This window comes from Pseudophryne corroboree, unplaced genomic scaffold (genome assembly GCF_028390025.1).
Source record: "Pseudophryne corroboree isolate aPseCor3 unplaced genomic scaffold, aPseCor3.hap2 scaffold_2068, whole genome shotgun sequence".
Classification (NCBI taxonomy): Eukaryota; Metazoa; Chordata; class Amphibia; order Anura; family Myobatrachidae; genus Pseudophryne; species Pseudophryne corroboree.
In genome coordinates, this window is record NW_026968709.1 from 43,067 (window position 1) to 59,927 (window position 16,861).

Below are 16,861 nucleotides of genomic sequence, written 5' to 3' on the forward strand. Positions count from 1 at the left end.
ATACCATACTGTATAATGGAATATTTATTGGAAAAGCATCAATATTAATGTACAAAAAAGTATTTATTACAACATCTGATTCCATGTACTGCACTGATCAAAATGTACAGTACTCTTATTCAGGACTTATAAAACTGAAAATAACTGTTCATACACATCAATAACATTACTACTGTATAATATTCTACATTAGCTTATGCAATAATCAGACAAAGGCAATTTTATAAACATTTTTAATAATGCACCAATTTAAAATTTTAAACAGAAAATACAGTACAGAACTACATATTTGTGGCTTGACCATTTCTTTCGACTATAACAGGTAATAGTTTATACAGGTGATTTATATAATTATTACAATGTTCAGGTGTGAGTACTTCTAGACAAAATTTCTTTATCCCATCCAACAGCTGCTGTTTTGTTGTTGGCTTCGCAACACTCCTAATGTACCTCTTCAATTGAGCCCACACTAATTCGATTGGGTTCATGTCTGGTGATCTATATAAAAAAAATAAAAAGCGTATAGAAAAAATTAATGACATTACAGTAAATAGAGAAAATTAAACATACAATATTGTACTGTGTATTAAATAAAAAAATAAATTTACAGTACTAGAGTGCTATCCAAAATTTTACTTGTACACTGTTGAAAGAATACTCACTCTGGTGGTGTGCGTTCCCAATTCATACCTTTCTCTTCCATAAATTTGGCTGAGGCGGAGTGTTTAGGATCATTGTCTTGGAATATCCTATGGTTAGTTGGGTAATATTTATTCACAAATGGCACCATACATCCCTCTACTATTGTTTCTTGGAAACATTTCTTATCCATGATCCCTACAGAAATAAAAAAAATGTTGTTCATTAATAAGCAACTTATTTTATTGTGCAGTTACATATACTCTACAGTACAGCATGTATTTTTACAGAACACAGGCACAGAATAAAGTATAGTACTGTACCTTCGAAAAATAACAGGGGACCAGCTTCTAATCGTGATATGCCTCCCTATACATGGACTTTCAATGGATGCTTTGGGCATGGTTTTAATGATATGGTTACGTTTCCGGAATGACATTCTGGAGAACCGCTCAAGGGCAACAGACGATTCATCTGTGAAAATCACATCATGAAATGTTTCACCACTCTCAATCCATCGCCGTGCCTGTTCCACTCTCTTTTCTTTATTCACATCTCTTATCATGGGAGATATCTTGTGAAGAGCCAAAAATAATGAAATCAGATACACTCTGCTCTTATCCCAGCTATTATAAGATCTGTCCCAGATGATGGTCATCGATTAACTAAGTAGTTTAATGTAGTTCAGTCATTCTCTTGGGTCCCGCCTAATAACTTTGTTGCAAGTTAAAAGCTGGAGGGGGTTTGTAGAAGTCTAGGTCCGCTGCAGCCAGACCTAGCTTCCATCAGAACTACTTGCTATGTGTAAGTCTCTAGGCTTTATAACCCTGCAAGGATACGCTAACATTGTCTTACCAGATATTACATTCAGGGTCTGTGACGCTGGGTGCAGTAGTCATTCAGGATAACATAATTTATGTTATTCTAGACAACTGTACCCTTTCCCCTACTTATGTACACAATACCCCAAACATCTTACTAGACAGTTTCCATCTGAGATACTGATAACAGGAACATTTATTTATTATCAACCACCCTAAAAGCTGTATACACTTCCCACTCACCATGTCTTTCACACTATGTCAAAGGTGAAAGAAAACTTGTAACTTAACGTGAGACTTTATTTCTAACTGGTGCCTATATGTCTGCAAAGCACTAATACTAATAAAAAGTATGTACAGTATATAAAGCAATGAGGTCATACACATACAAAATGGAGTTAAACATGGACAAAATGGCATCTAAAAGTGGTTAAAAATAACACCCCGTACAATAACCCATACGGTGAAACAGAGCAGCATACATTGTTCCTGTAGAAATACCCAGCACTCATAGCCCTGCTGGTCAGAGAAGGAATCCCAGTACTGAGAGGAGCTGCTGGAATTCTCTACTAGTCCCAGCACCTGCATGAGCAGAACAGCTGTATATTACAGAGCTCAGTAATGGCAGTCCCACGGTCATTGGCTATTGTTATACTGCAGCTCTAGTTCCCAACACACAGAGACCTTCCCAAGGGGAAAAGTACCTCCAGGTCCACTTGTCAGACCTCTCCTGTCTTTATCAAGACAAATTTATATAAAACACTTGTCACATTCAGAAAATAAATATTGGTTCCATTGAATTCATACAGTTGTGATAAGTTACATTAGTTATGATACACAAGCTGCATTCAGGCCCTCAGAGTGACTCCGCATGTGATTACTGAGTGTTTTCTTACTAGTAAAACACTTGCTACATTCAGAACATGTAAATGGTTTCTCTCCTGTGTGACTCCTCTGATGTATAATAAGAAGTGATTTCCTGGAAAAACATTTGCTGCATTCAGAACATGTAAATGGTTTCTCTCCTGTGTGACTCCTCTGATGTATAACAAGATGTGACTTCTGGGAAAAACACTTCCTACATTCAGAACATTCAAATGGTTTCTCTCCTGTGTGACTCCTCTGATGTATAACAAGCTTTGACTTCTGGGGAAAACACTTCTTACATTCAGAACATGTAAATGGTTTCTCTCCTGTGTGACTCCTCTGATGTATAACAAGATGTGAATTCCGGGAAAAACACTTGCTACATTCAGAACATATAAATGGTTTCTCTCCTGTGTGACTCCTCTGATGTATAACAAGATATGACTTATGGGAAAAACATTTGCTGCACTCAGAACATATAAATGATTTCTCTCCTGTGTGACTCCTCTGATGTCGAATAAGAAATGACTTATGGGAAAAACACTTGCTACATTCAGAACATTTAAATGGTTTCTCTCCTGTGTGAATCCTCTGATGTATAACAAGATATGACTTCCTGGCAAAACATTTGCTGCATTCAGAACATATAATTGTGTTTTCTCCTGTGTGACTCCTGTGATGTATAACAAGCTCTGACTTCTGGGAAAAACACTTGCTGCATTCAGAACATTCAAATGGTTTTTCTCCTGTGTGAACTCTCTGATGTATAACAAGCTCTGACTTCTGGGAAAAACACTTGCTGCATTCAGAACATTCAAATGGTTTCTCTCCTGTGTGACTCCTCTGATGTCTGATAAGCTGCGATTTATATGTAAAGCTTCTGTCACACTCCGAGCACATATGTGGTTTCTCTCCTGTGTGACTCTTCTGATGTCTGCTAAGATGTGATTTACATGTAAAGCGTCTGTCACACTCCGAGCACAGATGTGGTTTCTCTCCTGTGTGACTCCTCTGATGTATAACAAGATGTGACTTCTGGGAGAAACACTTGCTGCATTCAGAACAAATAAATGGTTTCTCTTCTGTGTGACTCCTCTGATGTATAAGAAGAAGTGACTTCTTGGAAAAACACTTGCTGCATTCAGAACATTCAAATGGTTTCTCTCCTGTGTGACTCCTCTGATGTATGATAAGTTTTGATTTATGTGTAAAGCTTCTGTCACACTCAGAGCACAGATGTGGTTTCTCTCCTGTATGACTCCTCTGATGTATGAGAAGATATGACTTCTGGGAAAAACACTTGCTACATTCAGAACATTCAAATGGTTTCTCTCCTGTGTGACTCCTCTGATGTATGATAAGTTTTGATTTATGTGTAAAGCTTTTGTCACACTCAGAGCACAGATGTGGTTTCTCTCCTGTGTGACTCCTCTGATGTATGAGAAGATATGATTTACTTGTAAAGCTTCTGTCACACACAGAGCACAGATGTGGTTTCTCTCCTGGCACCTGCACGACCCGCTCGCTTGACTCCCGCCGGCCGGCCGCTGTGAGCGCCATTGTGCGCTGTGAAGGAAGGCCTCTGCCACGGACCTGCCGTCTGCCTCCCGGCCGCCGCTGTGACTGAGCGCCAGACAGTGTGCGCAGACACGGAGGGCCCCGGTCCGGACCTGCCACCCACCCGCTGACAATGATGAAGGGCTCGGGGTAAGCTGCAAGCGTGTAGCAATGGAGGGGTGTGTGTGTTATTGGAGGGGTAAGAGGGGGGGGTGCATGCATGTGTCCAGCAATGGAGGGGTGTGTGTGTTATTGTAGGGGTAAGGGGGTGTGTGTGCATGCATGTGTCCACCAATGGAGGGGTTTGTGTGTGTTGTTTGAGGGGTAAGCAAGGGTGTGTGTGTGTGCATGTGTCCAGCAATAGAGGGGTAAGCAGGCATTTATGTATGTTGCTGGAGGGGTAAGCAGGGGTGTGCGTGTCACCGCATATCCATGGTGCGCCTGTTTGTGTGTGTGTACTGCCTGGAGGGGTAAGCAGGAGTGTGCGTGTCACCGCATATCCATGGTGTGTGTGTGTGTGTCTGGCTTAGAGGGGTAAGCAGAAGTGTGTGTACACTTGGAGGGCTAAGCAGTAGTATGCGTGTGTTGTGTGTGTATGTATGTATATATATATATATATATATATATATATATATATATACACACACAGTACTGTCCATAAACTAAAGAATCCCACAGGAACCAAGTTCAGGATAGACCAGCAAGAAAACATGCAGCACAAGTAATTAAGCAGCAAAGTGTCATATGCAATGATATACTCAACATACCAAAATGGGATGTTGAGTATATCATTGCATATGACACTTTGCTGCTTAATTACTTGTGCTGCATGTTTGCATATTTTGCACTTTATTAAATTACAGAAAGTTTTTCTCATGATTTGAACAGTGTGCTGGTCTATCCTGAACTTGGTTCCTGTGGGATTCTTTAGTTTTTGGACAGTACTGTATTATTTATCTGACCTGGCACCTACATATTGATTTGGAAGTGTGCTGCGGCTCTTTTCATGGAATTTTATATATATACATGTGTGTGTATGTATATATATAAATAATTGTATGTAGGTCGAAGTAGCGGCACTTCTCCACAGACCCGGAAGTATGTATATTTTTTAATTGGCAGACAGCAGCAGCATGTAGGAAAGAGCCCTGGAGGATTCACGAAGACCGGAGGAGCTGAGACATGCGCACAAGCTGAAGAGATGCAAGGGAGCAAGCCGCAGGACCAGGAGAGGACCAACGCCAGGGAGGAGCTGCCTATGCCTGTCACCAGAGCAACCAGAGCCGTCCGCGCTGAGTGGAGAAGACACCGCGGAAGAGGACGAGTCCAGCCAGCCGCAGGACCGGGGAAGGACATCCAACCTTCAGTGGAGCGGGACCCTGCAGCAAAGGAGGAGACTGACCAGCAACGGGATCACCGGCATCGCGGAGGACACCCGCTTACCGGAGCAAGGACCCACAGAAGACCCTGGCTGGCTTAAAGAAGATGGTGCAGAACAACGGGGAGTACGGCGCACTTCAGGATCCTGCATCAGGAGAGAAGATCCCCCTACATAGCGCAGCAGACCACACTGAAAAGGGTGCATCCCCGGTGCGGTGCTCTGCATCCCGGGTGGCGCCGAAGACGTTGAGTGTCGGAGGTGGCAGAAGCGCCGCAGCTTGGGGTGAGAAACCGCTGCAACCCTTCCGCTGCTAAACTCTGCAAATAGTAAATTAAGGGGGTAGGCTCCCCTCACCACAGTGCCCCACAGGATTAGTTAATTAAGGGCCCCACAGGATTAGTTAATTGAGGGGGGTAGGATCCCCTCACTCTATAATGTGAATTTCGGCTCATACCGTGTGCTATAATGTGAATTTGTCTCATACCGTGTGCTTTAGGGGTATATTCAATTGAAGTCGAAAACTGCCGTCTGTAGAAAAGACAGTAGTTTTTGACTTTTTAAGGTCGAATCGTGATTCGACCTATTCAATATGTTTGCCAATTCTGTGAATTTGACTTGACAACCAGCACGTGGATCGGCAGAATACCTGCCGATCCACGTGCTTACAGCCCCCTTTTCAACTATCTCAGTCCGACATCAAAAGATGTTGGACTGAGATGTGGACCCAGAGGAGGAAAGGGGGGAGAGCCGCAGGGAGACGGGGGACTGCCACGGACAGCCAGAGGAGATCAGCGCTACAGCAGGATGTCACACAGCCGTGCCGCTCACAGCAGCATCCACCCAGCTCCAGCAAGCTTGCTGGAGCCGGGTGGACACTGCCGTGAGGTCGGGCGGCTGTGTGACATCCTTCTGCAGCACTACTGTAGCACTGACATCCTCTGGCTGTCCCCCGTGGCTCCCCCCACCCCCACCCCCCTCATCTCCTCCTCCTGGGTCACTCATCTCAATTCCACTTGAAAAAGTCGAATTGAGATGAGATTTGAATAGGGGTTGCCAGATTCATTCCGACAAATGCATGTTGGAATGGATCTGATTTCATTTGAATATACCCCATAATGTGAATTTTGGCTCATACTATGTGCTGTAATGTGAAAGGGGCACCAGTACTAGATAGTATAAGGAGACCTACTACATTGAAGGCCATGCCCCTTTTGAGTGGCCACGCCCCCTTTTCCGGAGCGCGCCTTAGGCACGCGCATAATTGCAACCTTCACTATTTCATTCCCTCTTTAAAAATTCCTCTTCGACCACTGCACCTACATCTGTACATACACACCCTCATATCTTTATATACAGTGACACCGGTGGTGTGGGCACATACTTTCCTTTTTGTTTTTGTGGAGGGGAGGGGGGAAGGGGGGGCGCACCATTTTTGATCTTGAGGAAGTCTCCGGTTGCTAGGAGATGAAACGCGTTGACGCCCACTTTTTGAAGTTACTCTCCAACTGGTATTCACCACCACTTCGAACAACTCCCGCACACCGCTGTAATTAGACCCGGCTATTCTCGGCTGAACCCTGCGTCCTCTGCTACAAAGGTCCGGATCACCGAGTAACATCACGGGTGAATGCACAAGATCCCACCAAACAGCATCAGCATTAACCACCACTGGGACTTGTTGCTGTATGCCGGGTGAGTCTGGGCTGACCTCCGCCGCGAGGACCGCATATCATTACACAATTAACAAGCCGTACAGTGTAACAGCGGGCAGCATCGACGGGAGAGTGGGGACACATTCATCCCCCAGCGGGGCTGTTCTGTACAGGGCTATTAAGCAGCAAGTATACCACGTGTAATATTGCTAAACGGAACCGTCAGGAACCAACACGGGGGTAATTATATTCAAGCAAATGCTGTCTTCATGAGACTGTAATTAGTGTGAATCTGTTGCAGGACATTCATTTTAGTAATACACTGGGACGCCAGTGCACCTATATATCAATACCAAATAGGAGAGTAACGTTTTACACCTTGTTATGATGTGTCTATAAATATTCAATTATACCTTTATACAAAGTGTAACTTTTAGTGCTGATTTACAAGCTTTTAATCACTCATTTACTACATCTTTTATGTATAATAGCTACTAAATTACTAATACTTGTATGTTGTGATAAATGTAACTTTTTATCAAAGATTGTTAATATGTATCAATATACAAAGTCTCACTGAGTTATTTATTCTACATGACAGACCACACGTATATAAATCCATAAAGTGTTTCTAAGCGCAGAGTTATTTTTCTTTGTTCTAATTGCTTTTGTTGTGCAGCTTAGCAAGCTGTTTTACTCAGCAGCTTTAAAGAGACGCTGGTTTTAATGAAACATAACTAATCAGCGCCGGTTTGTGAAATTTGAGACAATTGTCTCGAATTATCCGTTTTTTCCTATCTTGTAGACACTACCTATATTTATTGTATGTGTTGTTTTCCATACCATTACAGCATTAACAGACTCATTACTGACACCAGATAGTCCAATTAAAGAAATGTGTTTAACTACAGAAAGATTACGAACGATTCTTATCCTAACAGCAGCAGCACACTATGGATGAGTGCACACCAGTACAGATAAGAGGACCCTGCTGTGTGTGATCATGTGCTGCTGTCTCTCTCTCCTGTCAGGGGTTCCCACAAGGGAGGATAATGAGAGTTGTCAGCAGTGACTACTCCGCAGCTACAGCAAATCACTGTTTTTGCAAACAAACTCCTTAGTGTCACTGTCACCCCTGACATAAGCTAAACAATATGGGAGATTTGACCTACAAAGCAGGGCAGAAGATTTATGACTGAAGCAGGAGCCTGAGGTAGGGGAGTGCAAAATTGAGTGGTGGAATCTTGAGGTTCCCCTTACAGTAAAATTCCCAGTCACAGGTGAGCAGAGTGCTGTCTGTAACAGGTATAGGTAGCCAGGAGCTGACAACGGTCATGTATTGTGAGTTATTTGATCAGATATTAATTCAGGGAATCAGTAGAGACTGACAGTCCCATATTATGTATGTTTCTTATCACACCATTCCCTTCCCAGAGCTGTCATCTGCCCAATTCTCCCCCTACTCAGAAAGCAATGGGTCTGTGGTCACTCAGAATGGATGCTACAACTGAGACGGTATTAGGATGATAGGTCAACAGGCCTCTGTTTGATGGGTTCAAAGGGTCGACATGACAATAGTTAAAAATTTGGGGGGGATTCAGTCTTTTTTCAACTTTCGCTTAATGTACAATCCATGTCACAAAGGATTACCTGTAGTAAGTCCGAAGCATGGCGAGTGAAGCGTTTCTACTAATGGTGGTCACATATGGTTAAACAAAGAAAATAAAACGTGTCAAGCATTTCTGTGTCCACCTTTTGTACCTGTCGACCTTATATACTGTCTACCTTTAACCTGTTGACCTTTTGACCATGTTGACCTTATACCTATTGGCTGTCAGTTTAATTACTGTAGATCTTTTAATACAGACTGACTGACACGCAGGAGATGTGGGTGTTTTTGCCACCACTCCCCATTACCTCCCACGAAACGGCCACTTCCTGTCATTTCACTTGCGATTGAATACTCACTGAGCGTAATCACAAATTGCGCGTTTTCCCTGCCGCATTGGCATAGCATACAACAAAGTATCAGGGTCACTATCTATGGGATTTCCACATTTGACTTTACATTTTCAAAATCCTCCTCTCCCAGTCCATTATCCATTGGATTCCCGGCACTGGGATGTGTATATGTAACTGGTGTGGTCCTCTTCAGGAGAGATTTTTGAATAATTATATGCTCTTGGTGATGGGATCAGATGATCCCTTCTGTATTATTATAGTATTCATTCTAGGCCCTATGCCCTTCTCTGGTAAATTTGCTTCCCTTCCCCCTCTCATAGCAGCTGTTCCTGCTCCCTCCTTACCTCATTTTCTTTTTGCTTTTCCTCTCTCTCCACTTACTCATCATCCCTACTTGTTACTATGGTTTTTACACATTACCTGGTGTGTCCGGTCATTTCCATGACCTCGCCCTAGGTTTTCTCCTTAGGGATCTTTGTGGCTTTGGTCATTCATCGAGGCATCAACCCCTCGGCAATACCTCTCACTTGCCATGATTTTACTGTTATGTTTTTTTTTCACCCTTACTCCGCTCTCACATTGGCAATATTCCAGTTGTCCTCCAATTCTACTGCAATTTGGTCATTTTTAGTATCCATGTGCTGCTCACCTTGCCCCTGGTCTCTCAGCGCTCTTCTCAATATGATCCTCCACTACACTTGGTGGTTAATTTAGGAAACATTGGGTTGTAAAAACCAGCACTACTGTTTGTGTTTATACCCAATATTTAAAAAGGCAATGCTTTTACTAGCTAGAGATGGGTAATAAAAGCATTGCCCTTTTAAATTTTGGGCATAGTCATAAACATGATCAGAAGTGGCGGTTTTATAACCCAAAGCTTCTTAAATAAACCGGTTCGGACCAGTGGCCCATGCAGCAGAGTTACGCAGCATCCCAGCTGCTTAGCAACAGCCATAACCCGTTGAAGTGATGAGTCATGCTGGTGACTCATAACAGACCCTCAAGGTAATTTCAAATAATTCTATCACATTCTTCTAGGTCATACTACTGCCTCAGTTTATACCCCTAATGTGGGCCCAATTACCTTTCTGGCTTCCTTCTTTACCTACCTGACTAAGCTGACAAAGGGAAGACTCATTATTGGAGGATACTGTAATATAGTTCCAGTATGGATAGATCCCCCAAGATTAAAATAGGTTCCTCCAACATCCCTCATTAAACACAATCTTTTTGTTGCTTGGAGTGTCCTATTGAGTTCTATAGAACATACTTAAACACTCTTTGCTTCTTCATATTATCCACCACTCATCAGAGCTGGATTTAGACCTCATGGGGCCCTAGGCAAGATATTGATTTTGCCCCCCCCCCCTCCCCTCCCCTCCCCTCCCTCAAACAAACAATTCATAGCACTATATTTTTGTTCCTGGTTGCGATTGGCATTGCAAGAGTAGCTTGGGACGTGTGCAGTCTACTGATAATCGCTCAGTTGCAGGAACATCAGCATTGCATAGAAGTGTGAATGAGGCCCTAGGAAGTAGACTTAAAACCTGTGTCACATTTAAAGTAAACTGACCACCCACATACAGATGTAGCCACCTTTATCTTGACTGGCTGAGGCGTTTGTCTCGATCGAGCATACGCAGCGTACTGGGGCGTAGGGAGGCACGCCTAGTCACAGAGAGGCGTATCTTATCGCACGGAGGCAGACAGGGCGTTGGGCGTTACCTTTACATGTAATACCTGCGATCATCCACCAGATGTCGCTTTTTACAATCACCACTGCGAATGCGTGTGGTCTCCCATAAAATAAAAATACTGAAATATATAGTAAGGACTACTTTACTAGTGCGTCTCGTTACGCTGCATACAGTATGTACAGCGTCTCATTCTGCATTATTTAATATAGTATATACAGTACAGACGCAAATAGTACAGCATATATGGTCCATTTACAGTACTTTAGGAATATGTAAGCGTCCAAGTCCCACAGACAAAGCAACATAAAACCAGTAGTGTACACTGACGCAAATGGACGTGTTAGAAGTTAATTATTGCCTAATGATATTAGGAATATTGTACAGTATGTTAGCATCCTAATTCCGTAGCCATTATGGCAATCAAAACCAATGGATTTATTCATCTGTCTGCGGCAAAGTGGTGAAGTGTTCCACTTCCTATACTCAGAGTCCCGTGTTCGATTCCTAAAGTACGAATGAATGTTAGTTTTTTCCAGACACTTTATTATTATTTTTATTCACATAAACCAGGGCAAAGCTGCAGGAGCGGATGTACTGTTAAGGTTCTATGCACCATACGGTACACATGCAATTTTGTAGCAGGGCAGACTCAATTGAAATGGCTACTGCCTGTGACTCCTTGCCCCATGGAGACCCTCAGCTATGGAGCGAGTGACGGCATAGATTTTGCAGGCAACGGGGAAGTGCTGAAGTAGCATCAGAATCCCCTAGCTAACAGGGGCAATAGGGATAAGCGAGGTCTATGCACATTACGGTACACCGGACTTGATCGCATAGCACACTGGCAAAATGGCCACTGCCCCTGAACCCCACCACGTGACAGGCAGTGCTCCGATATGGAGTGAGAGATAGCATAAGTTTTGCAGGCTACGGGGCAATGCTGAAGGAGCATCACAATCCCCTAGCTAAAATAACAGTACACAGAGGCAATGAGGTCCCGTAGAATGATCAAATAATAAATGCTGTATAATGTACAGTATACAGACACAAAACAAGGAGTTTAAGCAACAGTGTGGTCTATTAAAGTTAGGGATGTGGTACAGTACAGTAAGTCTGCGGCCAAGTCCCCTTGCCATTAAGGCTTACTATAAAGCCAATGGCAAGGTATCACTGCTTACTGTACATTTAGACATGAGCTTCTGTACAGTATCTGTCATGAGGTGTTTTTTTTCACTGACACTATTACTTTTTTCTATTGTAATATACAGAGCTGGCAAACTAGCCAAACGGGGAATAATCAGTTTCTGCTGAATAAAATGAGATGCTACATGCCTATATTCTGTGTGTGACTGCGGCTCTATGAAATGAAATATGAAAATTTAAATATGAAATGCATTACTATGTGTATAAGGTGTACTACAATATTTTCTGGCGTAACATAAAGAAAGGGCACTACTGCATGGTCTAATGCAGTGGTTCTCAAACTCGGTCCTCAGGACCCCACACAGTGCATGTTTTTCAGGTAAACCAGCAAGTGCACAGGTGTATTAATTACTCACTGACACATTTTAAAAGGTCCATACAGTAGGTGGAGCTAATTATTTCACTTGTGATTCTGTGAGGAGACCTGCAAAACATGCACTGTGTGGGGTCCTGAGGACCGAGTTTGAGAACCTGTGGTCTAATGTAAATAAAGATCAATGTGGTGGGGTGTAATGTGAATAAGGGGCAATACTGTTAGGAGTAATGTGGTACTATCATATGATGTAACGAGAATAAGAGACACTATTGCATGATATAATGTGAATAAAGTTGCAGTACTGTGTTGTGTCATTTCAACTGGGGGAATTATTGTGTTACCATGCCCCTTCCCAGCAAGAACATGCACTGTTTTGGGCTGGCACTAAATGTGCACATTTTTCCTATTTAAAATATAGGGGTAGGAGTGCCAAAATGGGTAATGGTGCTGGGAAAGGGGTGCAGGGTTAGAGGCAGAACTAGCATCTGTGCAAGGGGGCATCAGCCAAAATGTAGCCTAGGGCATCATGTTGGTCAGGTACGGCTCTGGTAATACTGTATACTGTACTGTTACTGTACTTTGCATTCAATAGAGATACTGTTTCCACACAGGTTTTACATTAATCCATGGCAATGCTGCAGAAGTGTCTCATTAGGCAATCTAAAATATACCACGACTATGGGTGGGGATACAATAGGTAAATTCTGTCACCATAAGCTGTCTGCTGTGTAAAGCAGATTTCCATCTGGGATTTGTGTGTTTGTAATAAGTAAAAAACATTTTACTGTACATTTAGTGTATACAGTATTTCTCCCCTATAACGTCACATCATACTATAGTTACCCCCATGTACTGTACCATACCATACTGTATAATGGAATATTTATTGGAAAAGCATCAATATTAATGTACAAAAAAGTATTTATTACAACATCTGATTCCATGTACTGCACTGATCAAAATGTACAGTACTCTTATTCAGGACTTATAAAACTGAAAATAACTGTTCATACACATCAATAACATTACTACTGTATAATATTCTACATTAGCTTATGCAATAATCAGACAAAGGCAATTTTATAAACATTTTTAATAATGCACCAATTTAAAATTTTAAACAGAAAATACAGTACAGAACTACATATTTGTGGCTTGACCATTTCTTTCGACTATAACAGGTAATAGTTTATACAGGTGATTTATATAATTATTACAATGTTCAGGTGTGAGTACTTCTAGACAAAATTTCTTTATCCCATCCAACAGCTGCTGTTTTGTTGTTGGCTTCGCAACACTCCTAATGTACCTCTTCAATTGAGCCCACACTAATTCGATTGGGTTCATGTCTGGTGATCTATATAAAAAAAATAAAAAGCGTATAGAAAAAATTAATGACATTACAGTAAATAGAGAAAATTAAACATACAATATTGTACTGTGTATTAAATAAAAAAATAAATTTACAGTACTAGAGTGCTATCCAAAATTTTACTTGTACACTGTTGAAAGAATACTCACTCTGGTGGTGTGCGTTCCCAATTCATACCTTTCTCTTCCATAAATTTGGCTGAGGCGGAGTGTTTAGGATCATTGTCTTGGAATATCCTATGGTTAGTTGGGTAATATTTATTCACAAATGGCACCATACATCCCTCTACTATTGTTTCTTGGAAACATTTCTTATCCATGATCCCTACAGAAATAAAAAAAATGTTGTTCATTAATAAGCAACTTATTTTATTGTGCAGTTACATATACTCTACAGTACAGCATGTATTTTTACAGAACACAGGCACAGAATAAAGTATAGTACTGTACCTTCGAAAAATAACAGGGGACCAGCTTCTAATCGTGATATGCCTCCCTATACATGGACTTTCAATGGATGCTTTGGGCATGGTTTTAATGATATGGTTACGTTTCCGGAATGACATTCTGGAGAACCGCTCAAGGGCAACAGACGATTCATCTGTGAAAATCACATCATGAAATGTTTCACCACTCTCAATCCATCGCCGTGCCTGTTCCACTCTCTTTTCTTTATTCACATCTCTTATCATGGGAGATATCTTGTGAAGAGCCAAAAATAATGAAATCAGATACACTCTGCTCTTATCCCAGCTATTATAAGATCTGTCCCAGATGATGGTCATCGATTAACTAAGTAGTTTAATGTAGTTCAGTCATTCTCTTGGGTCCCGCCTAATAACTTTGTTGCAAGTTAAAAGCTGGAGGGGGTTTGTAGAAGTCTAGGTCCGCTGCAGCCAGACCTAGCTTCCATCAGAACTACTTGCTATGTGTAAGTCTCTAGGCTTTATAACCCTGCAAGGATACGCTAACATTGTCTTACCAGATATTACATTCAGGGTCTGTGACGCTGGGTGCAGTAGTCATTCAGGATAACATAATTTATGTTATTCTAGACAACTGTACCCTTTCCCCTACTTATGTACACAATACCCCAAACATCTTACTAGACAGTTTCCATCTGAGATACTGATAACAGGAACATTTATTTATTATCAACCACCCTAAAAGCTGTATACACTTCCCACTCACCATGTCTTTCACACTATGTCAAAGGTGAAAGAAAACTTGTAACTTAACGTGAGACTTTATTTCTAACTGGTGCCTATATGTCTGCAAAGCACTAATACTAATAAAAAGTATGTACAGTATATAAAGCAATGAGGTCATACACATACAAAATGGAGTTAAACATGGACAAAATGGCATCTAAAAGTGGTTAAAAATAACACCCCGTACAATAACCCATACGGTGAAACAGAGCAGCATACATTGTTCCTGTAGAAATACCCAGCACTCATAGCCCTGCTGGTCAGAGAAGGAATCCCAGTACTGAGAGGAGCTGCTGGAATTCTCTACTAGTCCCAGCACCTGCATGAGCAGAACAGCTGTATATTACAGAGCTCAGTAATGGCAGTCCCACGGTCATTGGCTATTGTTATACTGCAGCTCTAGTTCCCAACACACAGAGACCTTCCCAAGGGGAAAAGTACCTCCAGGTCCACTTGTCAGACCTCTCCTGTCTTTATCAAGACAAATTTATATAAAACACTTGTCACATTCAGAAAATAAATATTGGTTCCATTGAATTCATACAGTTGTGATAAGTTACATTAGTTATGATACACAAGCTGCATTCAGGCCCTCAGAGTGACTCCGCATGTGATTACTGAGTGTTTTCTTACTAGTAAAACACTTGCTACATTCAGAACATGTAAATGGTTTCTCTCCTGTGTGACTCCTCTGATGTATAATAAGAAGTGATTTCCTGGAAAAACATTTGCTGCATTCAGAACATGTAAATGGTTTCTCTCCTGTGTGACTCCTCTGATGTATAACAAGATGTGACTTCTGGGAAAAACACTTCCTACATTCAGAACATTCAAATGGTTTCTCTCCTGTGTGACTCCTCTGATGTATAACAAGCTTTGACTTCTGGGGAAAACACTTCTTACATTCAGAACATGTAAATGGTTTCTCTCCTGTGTGACTCCTCTGATGTATAACAAGATGTGAATTCCGGGAAAAACACTTGCTACATTCAGAACATATAAATGGTTTCTCTCCTGTGTGACTCCTCTGATGTATAACAAGATATGACTTATGGGAAAAACATTTGCTGCACTCAGAACATATAAATGATTTCTCTCCTGTGTGACTCCTCTGATGTCGAATAAGAAATGACTTATGGGAAAAACACTTGCTACATTCAGAACATTTAAATGGTTTCTCTCCTGTGTGAATCCTCTGATGTATAACAAGATATGACTTCCTGGCAAAACATTTGCTGCATTCAGAACATATAATTGTGTTTTCTCCTGTGTGACTCCTGTGATGTATAACAAGCTCTGACTTCTGGGAAAAACACTTGCTGCATTCAGAACATTCAAATGGTTTTTCTCCTGTGTGAACTCTCTGATGTATAACAAGCTCTGACTTCTGGGAAAAACACTTGCTGCATTCAGAACATTCAAATGGTTTCTCTCCTGTGTGACTCCTCTGATGTCTGATAAGCTGCGATTTATATGTAAAGCTTCTGTCACACTCCGAGCACATATGTGGTTTCTCTCCTGTGTGACTCTTCTGATGTCTGCTAAGATGTGATTTACATGTAAAGCGTCTGTCACACTCCGAGCACAGATGTGGTTTCTCTCCTGTGTGACTCCTCTGATGTATAACAAGATGTGACTTCTGGGAGAAACACTTGCTGCATTCAGAACAAATAAATGGTTTCTCTTCTGTGTGACTCCTCTGATGTATAAGAAGAAGTGACTTCTTGGAAAAACACTTGCTGCATTCAGAACATTCAAATGGTTTCTCTCCTGTGTGACTCCTCTGATGTATGATAAGTTTTGATTTATGTGTAAAGCTTCTGTCACACTCAGAGCACAGATGTGGTTTCTCTCCTGTATGACTCCTCTGATGTATGAGAAGATATGACTTCTGGGAAAAACACTTGCTACATTCAGAACATTCAAATGGTTTCTCTCCTGTGTGACTCCTCTGATGTATGATAAGTTTTGATTTATGTGTAAAGCTTTTGTCACACTCAGAGCACAGATGTGGTTTCTCTCCTGTGTGACTCCTCTGATGTATGAGAAGATATGATTTACTTGTAAAGCTTCTGTCACACACAGAGCACAGATGTGGTTTCTCTCCTGGCACCTGCACGACCCGCTCGCTTGACTCCCGCCGGCCGGCCGCTGTGAGCGCCATTGTGCGCTGTGAAGGAAGGC

General features: G+C 41.7%; 1 protein-coding gene across 1 annotated transcript; it reads right to left on the reverse strand.

The window, feature by feature from the left end:
- Positions 1 to 217: 217 nt before the first annotated feature.
- LOC135005572 (zinc finger protein 850-like) lies at positions 218 to 16,861 on the reverse strand. The gene is made up of 4 exons (XM_063951950.1): positions 15,322 to 16,861; positions 963 to 3,543; positions 663 to 837; positions 218 to 498 (listed from the first exon to the last, which is right to left on the reverse strand). The coding sequence occupies exons 1-2, from the start codon at positions 16,839 to 16,841 to the stop codon at positions 2,289 to 2,291; spliced, it is 2,775 nt and encodes a 924-aa protein (XP_063808020.1). The 5' UTR covers positions 16,842 to 16,861; the 3' UTR covers positions 218 to 498; positions 663 to 837; positions 963 to 2,288.

Excerpts from the sequence above, each read along its gene's own strand:
- LOC135005572 (XM_063951950.1), bottom strand. The coding sequence starts at position 16,841 with ATGGCGCTCACAGCGGCCGGCCGGCGGGAGTCAAGCGAGCGGGTCGTG. Across the intron at positions 3,544-15,321 it reads ACATGTTCTGAATGTAGCAA|AAGCTTTACACATAAATCAA; the intron begins GTGTTTTACTAG and ends TGAGTGTGACAG.